Source organism: Stegostoma tigrinum, chromosome 36 (assembly GCF_030684315.1).
Source record: "Stegostoma tigrinum isolate sSteTig4 chromosome 36, sSteTig4.hap1, whole genome shotgun sequence".
Lineage (NCBI taxonomy): Eukaryota > Metazoa > Chordata > Chondrichthyes > Orectolobiformes > Stegostomatidae > Stegostoma > Stegostoma tigrinum.
The window spans coordinates 14,538,478-14,559,809 of NC_081389.1; the positions used below are offsets into that span (position 1 = coordinate 14,538,478).

The following is a 21,332-nucleotide window of genomic DNA, read 5'->3' on the forward strand; positions in this document are numbered from 1 at the left end:
CACTTATTAACCATTAGATTGTCAAACTAACTATTAAATGAACTTTGATTTCCATTTGATTTATTTTACTTTTATTGTTGTCTGGAGCTTGACAACATTGTGCAGCTGTATGCTACCTTTGTTCATGTGGTACCAAAGTTGACTTTCTTTTCATATCTGTCTTGTTCCTTTAGGACATCAAAGGCCAGTACTGGACCGATGATGATTCTGATGGAGACAATGATTCTGATGAATTTCCTTATAGTGTACAGGTAAACAATAAGTAGATATTGCTCACTCAGAGCCTGTGTTGCATTGTCATTAAGCTTGAAGATGGACAGTACTGTATTCCTGTAGGGCAGCTCATATATTGGACACATTACCTTTTGCAGAACCACCAATCCAAATGCTGAAGAGCCACTTGACTTGTTGGGCCGAAGGGCCTGTTTCCACATTGTAAGGATTCTATGATGATGATTCAAATGCTTCCTTCTTTGAATTGTTCATGATGTTTCATTTAATGACAATTCATGTAGAAACCTTTGGAGCAAGGCTCATCAGTCAGTACTATTTAGAAGGGCTGTGTTCACTGCAGTAGGTATTTCATTTTGTGATAACTTGATAAGTACAACAAGGAGTCTGGTTTCCATTAAGTCGAGGTGAAACCAGGGCCATACAAAAGGCACACCCGGCACCTTCCCCTGCAACCGCAGGAAATGCTACACTTGTCCCCACACCTCCTCCCTCACCCCCATCCCAGGCCCCAAGATGACATTCCACATTAAGCAGAGGTTCACCTGCACATCTGCCAATGTGGTATACTGCATCCACTGTACCCGGTGCGGCTTTCTCTACATTGGGGAAACCAAGCGGAGGCTTGGGGACCGCTTTGCAGAACACCTCCGCTCAGTTCGCAACAAACAACTGCACCTCCCAGTCGCAAACCATTTCCACTCCCCCTCCCATTCTCTTGATGACATGTCCATCATGGGCCTCCTGCACTGCCACAATGATGCCACCCGAAGGTTGCAGGAACAGCAACTCATATTCCGCCTGGGAACCCTGCAGCCATATGGTATCAATGTGGACTTCACCAGTTTCAAAATCTCCCCTTCCCCCACTGCATCCCTAAACCAGCCCAGTTCATCCCCTCCCCCCACTGCACCACACAACCAGCCCAGCTCTTCCCCCCCACCCACTGCATCCCAAAACCAGTCCAACCTGTCTCTGCCTCCCTAACCGGTTCTTCCTCTCACCCATCCCTTCCTCCCACCCCAAGCCGCACCCCCAGCTACCTACTAACCTCATCCCACCTCCTTGACCTGTCCGTCTTCCCTGGACTGACCTATCCCCTCCCTACCTCCCCACCTACACCCTCTCCACCTATCTTCTTTACTCTCCATCTTCGGTCCGCCTCCCCCTCTCTCCCTATTTATTCCAGTTCCCTCCCCCCATCCCCCTCTCTGATGAAGGGTCTAGGCCCGAAACGTCAGCTTTTGTGCTCCTGAGATGCTGCTTGGCCTGCTGTGTTCATCCAGCCTCACATTTTATTATCTTGGAATCTCCAGCATCTGCAGTTCCCATTATCTCCCATACAAAAGGCAGTTGATTGCTCTGTGTTGAACTCAGCAATTACAGCCTAAGTGTCATTAGGTTTGCTCTGAAATGGTGTTTTAATGTCAGGTACAAATGGACAGATTTTACAAATGAACTTAAAGGAAATTGGAAGCAAGTGAAAAGGAGAAAAAAACTGATCAAAACTCCTTCTCACATGCTACATTACACATGCTGTAGGAGCCTTGCAGCACATGATTCTTTGACATGCCAACATTTCAATGAGTCATGGTTTACTGGGATACTCCTGAAGGGTGTGCAGTCAGCATAACCAATCCCTAGTATCTGCCCTCAAATTTTTTACAGCAATTCTGAATTTGACTGTTCTGAATCTGACACTAGTAGGCTTGATTTACTATCAGCTACGATTAAGTTCAACTATTACCTCTTTGTAAATAAATTGTTTTTACTTGCAAATCTTTACCTTTCTTGCAGCTGGTCACTGCCACAGTGCCATTAGCTAGCTAGCTTCCATTAGCTCTTCAGATTGTGTGCAACTTATTTCTGTTCTGATGCCTGCATTTTATACGTACAAATGCATTGCCAAATTAATCTGTCTATAATATGTAGATAAATTTAATCACTTTCATTATCTCTCGGTGGGAAGGTAATTTGTGAGCAAGGTTGACATCTCCCCAGTTTGTTATCCTGCGCCTGAGTCCCAAGTGAAAAATGAATACCCTTGGATTGGATTCTGATGGTGCACTGGTATTGTCCATACCCTTAAGCCAGGAGAGACAAGTTCAAGTTCCTCCTGCTCCAAAGATTTTTTTAAATGTCTGTAAACAGAAAATATCTGCTCTGGGGGAACTCTTGTATTGATGTTCTGGGGTTGAGATTTACAAGAACTAGAATAGAAATGCTTGGGGTATTATGGTGCAGTGAGGGAATCCTACCTCTGGCCTAGGAGGATTGGGTTCAAGTCCGACTTGCCACACATCTGAAATTTTGTTCAAAAATTCATACCAAGGAAGTCTTGAGAATGTGCTCAGATCTTAAATGGCATCCTGTGACATTTATCATGCCATCATTATCTTTTGAAATTGTGAGTATCAAAACTTTCTTTAGCATACTGCCAAACCAATCTGAACAGCCAGTTCCCATCATATTTTCCATAAGCTACTGACCTCTTTTTATCAAAATTCAGTTGAACTAACCCCAATTTCACAACTCTAATTGTGGCAAAATCATCAATATTCACTGCAATTATCCTGCAAAGAGATAGCAAAAATAGGCTTTCCGCTTATTCAGTTAAACATGAAAAAATAAATTTAGTGTCAATGATTTTACCTCAATTTTTCAATCAAGTGTGCTGTTGAAGTCCCCCACACACTTTTGAAACTTTAGAAATCACCTAAATTGACTGGAGACTTCCCTCTTCTCATTGTAATATTACCATTAACCTTTCCTGGTGGCATTATGTCTTATTAATGAGGTGTAACTGAGTTTTTAAATCTATTAAGCTATAATGATTATTACAGAATCTCTTAAGCCCTGAAAATCTAATTTTAGATTTGTATAAAGACTAAATTCTGTATTATAATAAACCCATGGAATTTTTTTAACCTCACTTCTTTTTAGAAATCTGTTTGCTTATGATATTTCGACCTCTCATATACATGTCTCCACCTTTATTCTGCCATCTGTAAAATTTTTAAAATATGAAGGATAGTTAAGCGGTTTTACTTCTGGAATTGTTATCTATGAGAACAACTTTTTATCTTGCATGATGACATACATGTTGCTGGATGCCTGGAGATTCTTTGACTAAGCAGCCAATCCAAATTAACTCTGGGAAATGGGAAATCCACATCACAGAGATTGTTAGGATATTGGGCAGCTTCCTTTGTTGTCATCTGTAAGTGCCTTCCATCCCAGTGCTGATTGAAAGATTAGTAACACAATTTTTTCAAACAAAATTACATAAAGAAAAAACAAAGGATATGAGATTCATCACTACTCTTCATAGTGTCTTGATTAGGGGCAGCACAATGGTTTGCACTACAGCCTTACAGCACCAGGGATCCAGGTTCAATCCCACCTGTCTGTGTGGAGTTTGCACATTCCCCCTGTGTCTGCGTGGTTTGCCTCCCACAGTCCAACAATGTGTAAGATAGATGGATTGGCTATTGCAAAATTGCCTGTCCCGGGATGTGCAGGCTAGGTGGATAAGCCATGGGAAATGCAGGTTTTCATGGATACTGTAGGGGGAGGGTTTGGCAATAGTCTTCAGAGATGGGCCAAATGGCCTCCTTCCACATTGGAAGCGTTCTATTTACTCCTGGTTACTCTTTTACTGATTGTCAAACATTACAAGCATTGGTGTAGGAGTACAGAATTTTCAGACAGAAATGTCCTTTTACTTTCAAAAGACACATAAAATTTATTAATATTGAAAGGATTAAAGCAGACATTCATTTGTTGAGAAGCTTGGGGACTTTTGGATGTATCAAGAAATGCTATTGTGGATCAACATGGATTTCAGCCAATGTGTTGTTGCTAGCTTTGGCAGAAATTCCGATTTGTTTTCTGATCGCCCTATTTTGAAGTCTGTCGATCTGGTTGAAAGTAAGTGGCAGGATCAGCAAAGTTGAGCCCAAAGCTGTGGTTCACCAAGTGTAGGACTCAAATTCCAATATTTTGATCTCCCGATTGATTTGAGTTGATTTTGGTGTCATCTTATGTCCTGGGAATGTACCCTGAGGATATATAATTTAACAAATGGGAGAATAAAATTGTTGCTAATTATTGGAGAAAAATAAATCTCCATAGCTGGTGCCTCGAACGGAGTACAAACTATTGCCATCACACATTTTAGCCTGTTAAATATTAGTATTGTTCCATGACTACTGCCGGAGATTAAATAAAACTGCCAACTTGCCTCAGGCTTGTAAACATAGAAAGAAATGTCATTCTAACACAAATTGTTGCTTCAATCAAATTTTTGTCCAGTGTAGTAAAAGAAAATACAATTGGTGGAACATCTCAGGAGTTTTATTTGGATAGTTTCAACATTCGACAAAGGTCAAACTGTTTGCCTTGATCACTGTAATAAATGCAATTTAAATATGATTTTGGTCTGTTTCAGTGCTAATTATATATTCATCCCAACTGGTCCACTCAGATATTTATAATCTACATGAAACTCCTCTCACTCAACTCTGCGACTCCTTTCCAAATAACTTTGTGGGCATCCCCACATTCCAGAGAAAAATTCAAAAAGGCAGATCCCCACCAGTCTCTTCAGGGGCATTTAGGGATGGGGAATAAATGTTGGCCGAGCCACTTCATCTCATCTTAAAATGATAACTTTCTATTCCTTTCTCCAAAAGAAGAGATTTCTTAATGGAGCCCACAAAAGCTCTTTGTTCTTTTTCCCTAAGCTTTCTCCTCTCTTGTTACTCATTACTATCGGGTCAACATCGCAACAAGCCAAGACGCATAAGCGAAACAGAAGCCACAGTAATGGTGGAGGAAGATTTGGTAGAAAACTGTGATTCCTTCATTTTCAAACTTCTTGCAAGACCAGTTCAGATTTTGAAAAAGCCTGCGAACCATTTTAAACTGTCATGGAGAATAATGCCCTAATATTTTTGCAGTGAGGCTTTGATCTGTACTATTATTGGGCCTTTCTAAACCAGAACTGGTAGTAATTCAGCACTCACCCAAATATACAAGCGTTATAGCTACAACTACATTTTTAAACATTGATTCATGAAATGTGAGCATTACTGTTGTTCAGTCCTATTTGCTACTGCAAGGTGGTGGTGAGCTTACCTTCTTGAACCATTGTTGTTTATGTGTTGTAGTTGGCCGTTACATAACATTGAATATGAAATATTTTCCCAACTTTTTTATTTGGTCTCTTTAAGCTTGAAGTTAATCACAACACAGAGTAAGTGCAAGATAGATCTGTCTACGCAGTATTCCAACGTCATGTTTTGACTCTATGTTAGAATTAATGAAAGCCTCTCCCTTCATGATCAGTATTGACTGGAGAAATTAGCACAGGCCAGCAAGGCCTTTGCTCGAATTTGATACGGAACAGGCCAATGCAAATCTCAAATTATCTGAATCTCACATTCATAATCTCACCACGGCAATCAAAACTGGTTCATTTTAGGCGTTTGCAAATTGGCTTAACACTTTCTGGCAACTGAACTGAATGTTTGCTCTGTGCAAAGGCTAGAATGCAAATTAAGTTACAGATGTTGTCAAAATATCAATGAAGGTATCAAAGGGACTTCATTTAAAAATATGAGATTTTCGAGTCCACTTGGCCGGAAACAAATTTGATTTGATTTAAGTTTGTGTTCGGATTTATGTCAAATATGAGGCTTATATTGTTCATGGGCTTCACACTGATTACACTTCCTGAGGTAACAATTGGAACTGACTGAAGTTGTTAAGGCTCTATGGGAATTCTGTTGGGACGTTTAAAAGCTTTTCTCCATTAAAAATATTTCATTTATCTCAAGATTTACTACTTAACCTGGGTCCACAGTGGAACGGAAAAACAATTAGAGTAGAAGTTCTTTTGATTGCCACAGTCTTAAAATGCAGGCACTACAATCCAGGTAATCAATTAAAATCCATACTTACAGCTTATTCCATGTGTCCTTTTGTTAAAAGGAATTCACGCTTGAAAGGAAACACAACTGTGCATGCTTCAGATGTGGCTGTGCGTGCTTTGAGACGTATGGCCTTTAGAACTAAATTGAAAGCCTTTTGTTATGAGGCTGCTACATTCCCATTTGCAAAATGAATGGCACCCTTCACCAGTCCCTGGGACACAGTCTGATCCAAATGTAGTCTACCTGGTGCTGGGTTTCAGAATGCAGGAGTTAAAAGGACAAACGGGAGGCTGGAAGAACACAGCCGTCCAGGCATCATTTGGAGGAAAGGAGAAGTCAACACTTCAGGTATTACCCTTCTTCAGGACTGGATGTGGGAGTCGGCAGAGCTGCAGGTAAAGGAGTGTAGTGGAATGGTGGTAGGTGGACACTGATAATGGGTACGACCTGGTTGGTTCATTGGAGGAATGAATCAGGTTGGTGGCTGGAAGGAAGGGTCAGAGGTGGAATGGAAGGGTGGAGATGGGGGCTGGAAAGGGAGCTGGAAGATGGGTGGGAAGGTTATTTGAAATTGGAGAGCTCAATCCGGGTTCCCAGGCAGAAGGTAAGGCATTGTTCCTCAAATTTGTGTTCTGAATCACTGTGATACTGGAGAAGGCCGAAGGCGGACATGTCAGAGGGGGAGTGAGGGTGGGAGTTGAAATAGGCAGTGACCGGTAGGTTAGGTTGGCCTTTCAGAGCCAGGCAAAGAAGGTCAGTGAAATGGTCACCTTGTCTACATTTGATCTCACTGATGTAGAGACGACCACATCGGGAGCACCAGATGCAATAGCCCAGGTTGGAGGAGATGCAGGTGGAGGTCAGTCTCACCTGCTAGGACAATTTAGGGCCCTGGATGGAGGGAGGGAGGTGGTCTATGGGGAGGTGTTGCATCTTTTGTGGTTACAATGGAAGGTACCAGGTAGGTTGGTGAAGAGTGTGGCGCAAGCTAAGGAGTGGCAGAGGGAATGGTCCTTGTGGAAGGCAGGTGGGGGTGGAAATTGGAAGACGTTCTGGATGGTGGGGCTAATTGGAGTTGGCGGAAGTGTTTAAGGATGGTACTTTGGGATGCAGGGGCTGGTGGGGTGGAAAGTGAGGACAAGGCATCCCTATCTTTATTATGTTTGGATGGGGGCATGATTAAGAGCTGTGGAGCAGGAAATGGAGGAGGCGCAGAGGATGGCTGTCTGGATGAAAGAGAGGAGAAAAGAACGTTGTTTGAAAAATGTCATCCGGGGTGCTTGGGAATGGAAGATGCCATGTAGAAAGAGGGATCGGGAAAATGGGATGAAGTTTTTGCAGGATTCAGGGTGTGAGGAGGTGCAGTCCAGGTAGCTATGCAATTCTGTGGGTTTATCGTAAATGTTGGTCAGTAAACTGTCACCAGAAATGGAAACAGAGAGGTCAAGAAAGGGGCGGGAGGTGTCTGGGGTAGACAAAGTGAATTTGAGGGCAGGGTGGGAGTTGTTAGTGAAGCCAATGAACTGCTCCAGTTCAGACTGGGTGCAAGATGCAGCACCAATGCAGACATCGATGTAATGGCGCAAGAGTTTCAGGAACAGTACTGTTGCATGTACTGAAGAGGCACTGTTCAACATAACCAACAAACAGCAGGTGTAGCTGGAGCCCATGTGAGTGCCCATTGGCAATCCCCTGCATTTGGAGAAAGTGTGAAGAATTGAAGGAAACATTACTGAGGGCGACGACAGGATCGGGGAGGCACAGAAGGGCATTGGTGGGGGGATGGGGTTTTGATGGGCCTGTTGGAGAGGAAGAAACTGAGGGCATGTAGGCCGTCCTTGCGGGTTATGGGCGTGAATAGAGATTGCACGCCCATTGTAAAGATGTAGTGCTGGGGGCAAGGGAACTGGAAGTTTCCAAAGAGGTAGAAGGTGTGGTTTGAGTCCTGGATGTGGCTTGGGACTGCCTGGACTAAGGGCACATCATCAAATCAGAAGGAGATTGTTGCAATTGGAAGTAAAAACAGAAAATACTAGACACGCTCAGACAGCCAGGCTGGAATTAGAATCACACTTAACCATTTGAGTTTTATGGCCCTTCAGGACCACAACTGATGCAATCTGTGGTTTGCTAATATATGTAACATATACCGCAAAACTTGTGTCAGATATTGTGAAGTTTATTTATAATACTAACTGTTTATAGAGCTACACTGTCATAGGCTAACACCCATAGTCTGGGGATGGAATCTTGTAGGGGCCTGAATAAAGTGAACTCTGGCAAAATTTTGAGTTGAACGAGAAGAGATGACTGATGCCTAGCTGGTCAACAAGAACAATTTGCTGCGTATTTTATGCAGCTGATGGTTGGTGGGATGAGATTCTCACGAAGCAGTGGTGAGCTTGTTATTAAGGGGGATTATTGCTTGTTAACCATCTCATTAACAGCACATCACACCTCATTAACAAGTCATTTCTGATATTATCAAATATGACGAGCAAACTAAACATTGAACCCATCGGCTTTTATCTTCTTTTGCAGCCTCCTGCATGATTCCTTTTCAAAGGCCTTCTGGAAATCCAAATAGATCATGTCCACTAGCTCTCCTTTGTTCAACTTGCTCTGTAGCTCCTCAAAGAATTCCAATGGATTTAATAGGCTTTAAAATCTTAGCAATAACAGGGGCCAGGCTAACTGCCCTAGAGTTTCCAGCCTTCCCTCCCTTTTTAAACGGGGGTGTTATATTAGCCATTTTCTGGTCCCCCAGGACCTTTCCTGACTCAAGTGATTCCTAAAAGATCACCAGCAATTTCTCAACAATTTCTTCAGCTATCTGAAGCTATCTTCAGATATCTCCCTCATAACGCTGGGGTGTTGTCCATCTGGATCCAGGTTATTTATCCACTTTCAGATCTTTCAGTTTCCTCAGAAACTTCTTCTTAGTGATGGGCACCACAGCGATCTCTGACCCCTGAGTCTCTTGAAGTTCTGGTTTGCTACAGGTGTCTTCCATTGTAAAAACTGATGCAACATACCTATTCAGTTCCTTCACCTTTTGTTTGTTCTCCATTGCTCCTTCCTCAACCTCATTTTCCATTAACTCAATGTCTACTCTTACCTCTCTCTCTCCCATCTTGTAGGTATCTAAACAAAAACTCTTGCAATCTTCTTTCATATTGCTAATTAGTTTATTCTCATATTTTACCTTCTCCCCCTCTTACTTCTTTGACAGTTATCCTCTGCTGGTTTTTAAAGGCTTCCCAAACTTCTGGCTACCCACCAGTTCTGGGTTAGTGTTATTGCAAATTGGAGTGGGTCACAGCCCGGGAGGGAAAATGTTGTGGGCACCACTGAAAGCAGTAGAGCTTGTGCCTTGGTGGAAGGTGGATGCAGTAGCAGAGAGAGAGAGAGTGAGTGTGAAGTATCCAAACGGAGAAGATGGCACCTGCGCTGGCACAGCAGAGAAGATCATTGACCATCTTCCTACAGAAGCTTGGTATTCTTCTAGATGGCTGAAACTATACTGATACAGGTGGCAATCTCAGTCTAGGCTGGTATGATCTATTGTATTGGCCTCCACTGCTGGCCTTGGCAGAAAAAGGACATCCTGCCTCTACAGCACCCCATTCAACAAGACGTCTTAATCCCTGATGGCAAAGTGAGTCACCAAATTTCCCTTGCCTGCCATATACAGGGAAAAATGTCAGGAGCTGCACAAGGCAACTCCGGGCTGATTGTGCTTGTCTGGCTGTGAGCTGGCCTTTTAAAGATGGGGTCAACACCAGTGCATTTTGGGATATCCTGGCAGTGTCAAGCTGTTCTGGGAAAGGCACGTGTTAAGGTGGAGCTAAAATTGGGCAGGGCGGGTGCCATAAGGGTGAGGTGTGGAATACTGTGTAAACTTCTGGTCTCTCTGCAATGGGAAAGATGTTGTGAAACTTGAAAGAGCTCAGAAAAGATCTACAAGGATGTTGCCAGCGTTGGAGGGTTTGAACTATAGGGATAGGCTGAGTAGGTTGGGGCTATTTTCCCTGGAACATGGAGGGGTGGCCTTCATAGAGGTTTATAAAATCATGAGGGTGTGGATAGAGGAATTGTCAAATTTTTTTCCCGGGTTGGAGAAGTCCAGTGGACTAATGTTTTGTCTAATGAAACTAGTGGGTACATGTTTAAGGTGAGAGGGGAAAGATTTGAAAGAGACATCAGGGACATTTTTTTCACACAGAGGGTGGTGTGTGTATGGAGTGAGCTACCACAGAAAGGTGGTGGAGGCTGGTACAATTGCAACATTCAGAAGTTATCTGGATGGGTATATGAACAAAAAAGGTTTAGAGGTATGTGGGCCAAATGCTGGCAAATGGGACTCAATTAATGTAGAGTTTCTGGTCAGCATGGACAAGTTGACTGTAGGGTCTGTTAACGTGCTGCACAACTCTTTGAGTCTATGATATGGTAAGAGACTTCTGTTGGCCTCACAGTGATAAAACCTCCAAAAAACCCCAGCACAACAAGGGTGGCATGTGGCTACTGCCTCACCCTGCCAGGGTTCCAGGTTTAATCCTGACGTTGGGTGACTGTCAGTGTAGAGTTTCCATGTTCTGTATGGGATTCTGCTGGGTGCTCAGGCTTCCTCCTATCAGCCCAACTGTTTGCAGGTTAGGTGGATTGGCCAGGCTAAATTGCCCGTAGTTTCAGGGATGTGTAGGTTCGGTGCATTAGCCATGGGAAATGTAGGGATAGGTTGGGCAACAGGTCCGTGTGGGATGTATTTTTGTTTTGGAGTTTTGATGTGAACTTGTTGGGCTGAATGGCCTGTTTCCACTCTGTGGGGATTCTATAATGACTGACACTTAGCCAGTAAACCCCTGAGTTTTGTGTTTGCTGATATTACTGTATATAACATAACTGACTGAACACACTATATTGGCACCACTACATGTAGAGCATTACTGAAAGTATTATCCAAAGCTCTGAGGACAGAGGCGATTTCGGTGGTTAGCACTGCTGCCTCACCGTGCTAGGGACCCTGGTTCAATCCCAGCTATGGGTAACTGTCTGTGTGGAGTTTGCGCATTCTCTCTCTGTCTGTGTATATTTCCTCTGGGTGCTCTGGTTTCCTCCCACAGACCAAAGATGTGTAGGTTATGTGGATTAGCCATGCTATGGTGTGTGGGTTAGGCATGGTAAATGCTAGAATACAAGGGTCTGGGCAGGATGCTCTTTAGAGGATCAGTACAGACTCAATGGGCCAAATGGCTACTTTCCACACAATAGTAGCCCTCCCAGGAGGAGTAGACACTACCAGGACCCCTGGGTAAATTTTAAAAAATCATAAAAAATAATCAAGTGGCCCTGCAGTGGAGGGGAAAACACCTCCGAGGGAATGGTTGTGTCATTTTTGTCTCCTGACCCACTCTTTAAGTCACCAAATTTCCAAACCCTCTGGCTTCTTCAAAGAGCCTAACTCTATTGAGCTAATGGAATCCTCGCTCATTGGGATTCTGAATGGTGTGGGTAAAATGCAAGTGGTTTTTAAAAATAAAATTCTTTCGGAGCGTCTTTAAGAATTTAGGTTTGCCGTCCACCTCCGCTGCAGCCAGCTGCTGCAGATCCTTTTGTGAGAAACTATTTTACTCCAAATCTCACCTGACCAGTTAATTTCTGCCCACCGTTCAGATCGATTACCTTTTTGTCAAAGGTGCATTGCCAAGGATCTAAAGAGAGGATATCAAGTTGAGATATTATCTCTCTTCCTCATTCTATTGTCCTGTTGACTATTTCCAATAGTTTCTGCTTTCATTTTGCATCTTTATTCAGCATTTGTTGGTTTTGCTTTTGTTTTTATGGTTGCAGCGGTATGAGCAAATGAGTGAGGAAGAAAAACTAATTGTTACAGTGATCACATTATCAAGAGAAAGGAATGGATGAAGGATAGGTTTGATTATTAACCAGATGAGATACTATCATTTGGAATTAAATCTGATCTCTGGGGAAGGGAAGTAATTAATGGCTCTTTGAGGCATCTCTGTAAAAGATAGCAAAAGAGATTGGGTTCTTTGAATAGGCTTTTCAGCTTCAGCACTCTTTGCATTGAGCAACAGAAAGTGTTTTTGAGACCAAAGACCTTAACAACACTTAACTGGAGCAACACGGTGGCTCAGTGGTTAGCCCTCCTACCTCACAGAGCTAAAAACCCAGGTTTCATTCCAGCCTCAGGCAACGGTCTGTGTGGAATTTGTACATTCTCCCTCTGTCTGTGTGGATTTCCTCCCACAGTCCGATGGTTTTCCGAGGAAGCACCACTCAAACCGAAATGTTAACTCTGATTTCTCTTCACAGATGCTGCCAGAGCTGATCAGCCTTTCCTGCATTTTCTGTTTATGCTGCCAAAGATTTGCAACTTAGGTGGATTGGCAATGCTAAATTGCCCATAGTGTCCAGTGATATGCTGGCTGGATGGATTAGCCATGGAAAATGCAAAGTTACAGGAAGGGGGTAGGGGCTGGAACTTGATGGGGTACCCTTCAGAGGGTTGATGTGGACTTACTACACCAAATGGCCTGCTTCTACACTGTCAGAATTGTATGATTCTCAATTAATAATCCCCAAGCAAAAACCAGCTATTTCTCCCCAGAGTCTTGTTAAAACATCTATCTCTTGCTTCAGCCTACTGCTGTCCAAGGTTAACTATTCGATCTGGAATGATATGTGGCAGAGGAGAAGAGGGGAGACCTAGAGATTATCCTTTAACATATTTTGTTACATTAGAATTTGGGAAATCTAGTGGGCCAATGGGCAACTGTCAATTTTGTTTTATTCAGACACAGGTTACAGGAATCACTGGCTGTTTATTGCCTGGCACTAGTTAACAGAGGACAGTTAGGAGTCACCTACATTGCTGTGGGTCTGGAGTCACTTTCAGACCAAGTAAGGAGAAAAAGGCAATCAACTGTGGTAGGCCAGTTTTTTTTATTCTAGATGAATGGGATCATTTTATTGCATGTTTTTCCTAACCGACCTGATCAGTGATGTTATGACACACCTGTGGAGCAGGTGGGACTTGAACCTGTGCCTTCTCATCCAGGAGGAGTGGCACTACCACTGCATAATGCGTGTAATGTGGGGAAGAGCAGAATCACAGGCCAGCGTTTACTGACTGCCAGAAGACATTTTGTTGGTAGTGGCTGATTGGCGATGGCATTAAAATTTGTACAAATGTGGATTGAATTGGTGAAGTCTTGGGGTTGGTTAGACTGGGTGCTGATTTATATTGTTCAAAACCAAATTAATGTTAATTTAACAGTGCTGATAGTGGCAGCAGCCTCTATGGGGAGGCTTCTAGCTAAATAGACACAACCTCCCAGTTGATTCCCAGAGCAACATTAGATGGGTGAGCAGGCAAAATCTTCAGAATGACTGATCTGGGAAGCCTCAGTGACCTACATGTGTGGGTTTTGCCCTATGACTATTGACCACAAGAATATTTTTTAAAGCTTGGCCCTTGGAGGCTCCAAGATAACGAAATGTGAGGCTGGATGAACACAGCAGGCCCAGCAGCATCTCAGGAGCACAAAAGCTGACGTTTCGGGCCTAGACCCTTCATGCTCTCTGATGAAGGGTCAAGGCCCGAAACGTCAGCTTTTGTGCTCCTGAGATGCTGCTTGGCCTGCTGTGTTCATCCAACCTCACATTTCGTTATCTTGGATTCTCCAGCATCTGCAGTTCCCATTATCACATCCTTGGAGGCTCCAGGTTACCTGCACTTCACAGAATGACCACCTCCCCTTGTGGCGCTGCTGAGGTTTCAGATCTGCCTCCCACAGGAGCCTGTCTGCCATCCTTCAGTTGAGCCCAATTGGTAAGGCACCTGCAGTACATTTACCAACTGGAATTCACTTCCTACCCTGTGCTCCTCCACCTCCCACCCCCCAGCAAGTTCCACATTCCAGCTTCTGAAATGGTTCAAAGTTTATAAAACAAAAGCTTACTATATTCTCGGAAGTGTGATGTTGGCAATCAAATCTGATTGTTTCATATTAGTCGCATTCTCACACTTCATTCACACAGCAAACTTTTGGTTGAGCTGAATAGTGGAATCATAGCATTGCAGAGGTATGAACAATCAGCAAGGTGATCGGAAGTAGATCCACTGCTCCGCGATTTTCCAGTGCCTCCAGTTCCAGTTTGGACTTGCACATTCCTACCAGTACCATAAGGAGATCAGTATATCTGTTTGAAGGGCAAAATAATTCATCTTAATATCATGAGCAATAAACTCCTTGCTTCAGAATGTAAAGTCAGCTTGTGGTGGAGATATTAAGATCAGATAGAACGGAGTAAAGAGAAAAACAATATAACGTTGATATTGTTGAAACGAGAGGACTTTCATCTTGCACTTATCAGGACAAATGTTAAACTGTCAAATTTCAAATGGTCACAACAACTTGTACTACGCCAGAAAGGGTGGAGCTGGATGAACACAGCAGGATAAGCAGCATCTTAGGAGCATCACTGGAAACTCTGATTAGCTGGGGTGCTGTCATGTCAAAAACATAATTCTCAAAAGGGTGCAAGGCTTGTTTGCTGGGAATGAGTCTCTGTATAGAAAAGTCTATCCCTTCTAGCAAATGCGAATAAGCCACATTCAGCTTGACTGATTGATCTTAAATTGTTTGTTGGTGTCGCTCTTGATGCACTTGGAATTTTTCAGCAAATGTCACCCAACTGCGGAATCACATCAATCAGTAGATGTATTGCTTTGTTTTGGGCTTTGCATACGCAGGTGTTTTTTGAATGTGATCTGCACTCTGCCTGTTAGAAGCAGTCAGAAGAACAGGTTTGATTTGATAAAGCAATTATTGGAATGTATGGCCTACATACCTGACATTGGGATGGCTCTGAAATTCGTCAACAATGAGTGTAAGACAAAAATCATTGTTAACGTGCATCTCTTTTCAGTAATATTGAAGTTCATCAAGCAACTGTTCTTAAGGAAAATAATCAATATGTTACAGCTGATTAGTGATATTATTTACTTTTCTCCATCTCCCTGTGATTTCCCACTTAAAAGAGATGAATGGGAAATTGCAGAGTGAATGTGGAGACAAAAGCACACTAGCCAACCCTTGCAAACAGAACAGTTTCAAGTTTGATCCATGCCCTTCAAGTTAGCAACAGGATGGGAAAACATAATCAAGCAAGTCTGTCATTCATTTCATACTATGCAGATCATGCAGATCTGAAGCTAGAAACTTACAAGTGTAGATCAATCTATGAATTATTGTCACACACAATCTCCTTCCTTCCTGTTGCAATTAACCTTTAGCTGGCCCCAAGGTCTATAGCAATTATTGGATTCTTGTGGGTTCGAATGGAGGAGCCATATTAGACAATGCTGAAATTTAAAATAATACAGTTTGTTAAGGGTGTTGCCAGAGGTGGAGGATTTGAGCTATAGGGAGAGGCTGAATAGGCTGTGCTTATTTTCCCTGGAGAGCTGGAGGTTGAGGGGTGACCTCATAGAGGTTTATAATCTCACGAGGGGCATAGATAGGGTGTGTAGCCAAAGTCTTTATCCAGTTGACAGGAATTAAAAACTAGAGTGTGTACGTTTAAGGCGAGAGGGGAATAACTTAAAGGAATCTAATGTTTTCAAGCAGAGGGTGGTGCATATCTGGAATAAGATCCCAGAGGAAGTGGTGGAGGTTGGTACAATTACCACATTTAAAAGGCAACTGGGTGGGTATATGAATTGGAACGGTTTAGAGGAATATGGGCCAAATGCTGGCAAATGGGACTAGATTAATTTAGGATATCTGATCGGCATGGATGAGTTGAACTGAAGAGTCTGTTTCCATACTGTACGGCTTTACGACTCTACTTTGAGATTTGACAGTCTTGTTATGAGATAGCACATGGTCTATGCAAAGCCATGGGAAATCTAATAGGCTCACCTGTGACTCCTGAACAGGATAACAGAATTGAGAATTTCACTGAATGGAAGTTGAACCAGATGTACACATTCCTCTGGAGCGAGAATATATCATATTTGTTATTTAAGCATCTGTTAACAAGAAGATGTCTTTTGTTTGTTCGCCCTTGTAAGCACCTGCTTCCATATACGCTTGATCATTGATAATTTGTTATCAAAGTACTGGACAACTATTGCTTAAAAATAATACAGTGCTTCCTTTCCAATAGATTCATGAGATGGCCCAGTCAGAAATATCAACCCAACAGGTAGGACATCCTTTGGACAGATCGCATTAAAGCTTTCTGCAAGTGAAAGTATTCAAAACTTTGGTTATTGTAAAAGCGCTGTCGACTGAATGATTGACTTTACGCTGATAGGGATCCACTTAAAGGTCAGCTTTCATTAACCAAGGGGTCGTTTGAGCTGAAATAAGATTTTTATCATAAATGTACTGTGGTTAATAATTGGTGAGAGGAAGTAATTGGAAAAATACATTACTGTAAGATGTGGTGGCTGAGTAAGTGAATGTGGTACCATAAGACTTGGTCCAGAACTGAATCGCTTAAGAATGCCCTCAGCCCTTTGAAAGGTCACAACAGCATTTGATGTGAAAACTTTTAATATGGTTTAATTAAAATTTCAGTCTGACCTCACATTTGTTTAATTCACACAGCCCGGGATATGCTATGGGCTGTTTCTGAATGATGTATTTTTCACTGTAGCATTGAATGCAGCAATGGGTCTAAATAATGTGCGAAAGGTTGTTTGTTGAACACTGTTGTCAAACAAAATATTTCTAGGTCTCAGATTAACTCTCTGCTCTAATATAACTTGAATTGCTGGAAGGTTCCCCACTGTATTCTCTCTCTTTGTTACTGTATATACAACTTGTGACTGTGCTCTTCAGGACAAAACACTTCTAAAACAAATACATTATTAGGGAACAATATGTAATGTAAACTTTATCTGAGTCTCTTATTTAAGAGCAAGTGTTCAATAGGTCATGATATGAATAGAAGCAAATTTATTTTAACAGAGTAACAGACTGTGATAGTGACTCAATAATAAACTTTTAAACAGGTATTTGGTTAATTTTGATTCCAACTTCATGAAATAAAACCTTATTTTTGCACACATGACACACCTTCGTTATAAAATCTTGTTCTAAAACTCCATTGTGCATTCTAAAGTCCCTATTTATTCTGGACTTAGCCCATTTATGAACAGATTGTGCTGTTAGTCTAAACAACCATCAAAAATGACACTCTGGTAGAGTCATTGAGTCATACAGCACAGAACAAGACCCTTCGGTCCAACTCATCCATGCTGACCAGATATATTAAATTAATCTATTTGTCAGCATTCGGCCCATATCCCCCTAAGCTCTTCTTATTCACACACCCAACGAGATGACTTTCAAATGTTGTAACTGTACCAGCCTCCACCACTTCCCCTGGCAGCTCATTTCATGCATGTAGCACCTTCTGTGTAAAAAAAAGTTACCCCTCAGGTCATTTTAAAATATTTCCCCTTTCAGCTTGAACCTATGCCCTCTAGTTTTGCACTTCCACACCTTAGGGAAAAAACCTTAGCTATTTACCCTATCCACGCCCCTCAATTTTATAAATTTCTATAACATAGCCCCTTAGCCTCCGATGTTTCAGGGAGAAAAGCCCAGCCTATTCAGCGTCTCCCGATAACCCAGCCCTGGCAACATTCTTGTAAATCTTTTCTGCACTCTCTCAAGTTTAACAGCGTCTTTCCTTTCAAGGGGTGACCAGAATTGTATGAAGTATTATAAATTTTGTTCCTTGACCTGCAGAGAAACTCTTCTACCAACTGCTCTGCTTGCTTAATTGCTATAAATTCTAGTTTGTAAACCTTAATAGCAATCTAAAACGATTATCGAAAAACAAGAGGTGAACGTATGAAGTTACAGATACCTGTAGAAAACCTCCTACTGATTACCATGTGAAGTATCCCATTCCTCTGCAGCTAATTCCATTCACTCCACCTAATATCAACAAAATGTTGGAGGCACAGGAAAGAATATGGGCCCTGATAACATTCTGACAATAGTAATGAAGACTGGTCCTCCAAAATTTGCCATGCCCATGGCCAAACTGTTCTGGTACTGTTACAGCACTGACATCTGCCTGGCAATGTATAAAATTGCCAAAGTATAACCGGTACACACAAAGCAGGGCAGCTCCAGCCTAATCAATTATCACCCGCTTACATACACTGGAATACTCCCCAGTCGCCTGGATGGATGCAACTCCACTAATATTCAAGAAGCATGGCACCATCCAGGACAAAACAGCCCACTTGATTGGCACCACATCCATGAGCATCCACTTCCTCCACTACCAAAGTTCAGGAGCAGCAATGTTCCACCTACAACATGCACTGCAGAAATTCACCAAAGATTCTCAGACAACATCTTCCAAATCCATGACCAATTCCATCTAGAAGGGCATGGGCAACAGATATATGTGAACATCACTACCTGTAAGTTCCTCTCCAAGCCACTCACCATCCTGATTTGGAAGTATATTGTTGTTCTTTAATTATCATTCGGTGAAAATCCTAGAATTCCCTTCCCTAGGGCACTGTGGGTCTACCTACAATACATGGTCAGCAGTTGCTCAAGAAGACAGATCATCGCCATCTTAATAAGGGCAACTAGGGATAGACAATAAATGCTGGGCAGTGCATGACCCTTACATAACAGGACTGACTTAAGTAAAAAGAACCATGTCCGTCTGAGCTAATCTAATCAACTTCCACCTTCTAATCTCACTTCTCTTGCAGGCAATAATTTCTTCTGTCTACTGGTGTGTAGTTCCACAGATGGATTAACAAGGAATGTATTAAAATTACTGAATTTAACATGCACCCTTTTGGGTCTCACACTCATTACCTATAATGCATTTACTATCACACTTAACCTTTTATATTCTTCTGAGACCCTGGAAATTGCCCCAAGAGTTCCTTTATTGACTCAATACAATTTTATGAATTATTGGCATTCAGCCTGTTATGGACCAGACCAGACCCCTTCAAAATATTTTGAGAAGGTAGCCTGGCCCCTAACTTTGTCTCATTTTAAAGACAAGTATGAAGTGCCATGTTCCAAATGTTGCAATTGGTCAAGTTACTCAACACTAAGCAAAATACAATTTATTTTAACACTGTAGTTAAAATATAACCAAAGAGAGAGAAATTTAGAATAACTTAACGTATTGGAAAACTTAACAGAAAAATGGATACAGTAACTATTACTAATTAACTGCTCCAACATAGTAACATCCTATAAACACACCCCTTGGCAAAAAGACGAATTCAGGAAAATAGATTTGTCTTGCAAGTAACCCAACAACAGAGAGAAACCCCAGCTTCTAGCTGTAACTGAGAGAAGGAAAAATAACATCCACTTCTTCAAGACCACAATGACAACAGCTTAAAGCCAAACCTAAACACTATATTAAAAAAAGCCGAGTTTGTGAGAGCTGGCCACACCTAGCCAGGCTGCTTCTATTGTTCCAGTTTAAAAGAGAATCCGAGGCCTTGTAGGCTGTTAACTCTAGTGGTTTTATTAAACAGCTTAGCATCTCTGTCTCACGATCTTTCTTCTAAAAAAAGGATAAAATACATCTCTTAAAGCTACAGCATTGTCACATACCACTCACAGGTTCCAAAATGACAGTGATGGGATATTAATTATTTCAACAAAATATGGAAGAATTTGATTTTCAATTATGCAAGAGTTTCATAAGAAATCACCATCCTCTTATAAATATGCTTTTTGAAGAATATTCAGATGCATTCTTTTCCACTGCATTTCAGCATTCACTTGTGTGAAAGTTCCACTTTGGCAATGGTCTTCCTGTTGTTGCCTTTGTTTCTCTGTCCTTGCACCAATGAGAGCTGGTCCTAAACTATCTGATCCCAAAGTTCCTTCAATAATGCAGAGTGGGAACCCATCCAAGCAGATGATGGAAGACTCTAGCACCTTTGTGGAACTCCTGAAGATAAAATTCGCTGTTGGTGTCAGGAGGTGGAGGATAAAGATGATGTCCCACCCGCACTGGCGATGATCTTTGACACCAAACCGCAGAAACACTTTAAAAAACACCTGACCTTTGTCATAGAGGCCCACAGCATGGAAGCAGGCTCTTTGGCCCAACTTGCCCATGCCACCCGGTTTTCATAATTTAACCAGTCCCATTTGCCTGTGTTTGGTTCATATCCCTCCATACCCAAACCTTACATGTGACTGGCTAAATGTTTCTTAAATAACAAAATTGTACTCATTTCCCAACACTACCTCTAGTAGCCCATATCAACATCCTCTATGTGAACAAAATTGTCCCCCTGAACCCTTTTGTATCTCTCCTGTCTCGCCTTAAACCTATGTTGTTTAGTTTTGGACACCCTACCTTGGGGAAAATCTGTTGGCTAGCTACCTTGTATCTATGTCTTTCATGATTTTGTAAACTCCTGTGAGGTCACCTCTCAGTCTTCTATGCTCCAGGGAAAAAAGTCCCAGTCTACCCAACGTCTCCTTACAACTCAATCTTACAGCCCAGGGTGCATCCTAACAAATCTATTCTGTACTTTTTCTAGTTTAATAATTTCCTTTCTACGGTAGGGTGACTAGAACTGCATGCAGTACTCCAAATGCTGCAACTTTGTACTTACCCTCCACTCTCCAGCTATGATGTGACTCCATTCCCAGGTTAAGTGGATTGGCCATGCTAGATTGCCCCATAGTCTTCAGGGAGATGTAGATTAGGTGGGTTCTAGGGGGATGGGTCTGGATGGGATGCTCTGAGGTTCAGTGTGGACGTGTTGGGCCGAAGGGCGTGCTTCCAAACTGTAGGGATTCTATGATTCTATGATTTTGTCTCTTAGCCCAGAGGCATGTGTTAGCTGTGAGAAAACCACCATCTTTGCAAGGGTAACTAGGGACGGGCAATAAACGTTTCACTGGATCACCCCTTATCATCTTTATCATTTATGGCAATGCAAGTCTAGTCTATGCAGCTTGAGGTTCAACCTTTTTAAACCCAGTCTGGATTCAATGAACAATGATGTGTTGATATATTAGTTTTTGAGTTGTTGACACATAGTTCAAGGGTCAATAACAAAGTAACACACATTTAAAGTGAAAGACTAGAAGTTTGGAG

The 21,332-nt window shown here is 42.1% G+C and overlaps 1 protein-coding gene across 8 annotated transcripts in view; it reads left to right on the forward strand.

Moving 5' to 3' along the window:
• The window catches only part of LOC125446846 (protein mono-ADP-ribosyltransferase PARP6), a 130,066-nt gene that overhangs the window by 33,563 nt on the left and 75,171 nt on the right, over positions 1-21,332 (forward strand). For all 8 annotated transcript variants that reach the window (XR_009442989.1, XM_048520749.1, XM_048520750.1 and 5 more), the window contains 2 exons: positions 174-251; positions 16,368-16,406. Coding sequence is in view for 7 of the 8 variants with exons in the window: in XM_048520749.1 (XP_048376706.1) it covers positions 174-251; positions 16,368-16,406 (117 nt within the window). In the remaining variant the exon portion in view is untranslated. The remainder of the gene's footprint in view (positions 1-173; positions 252-16,367; positions 16,407-21,332) is intronic.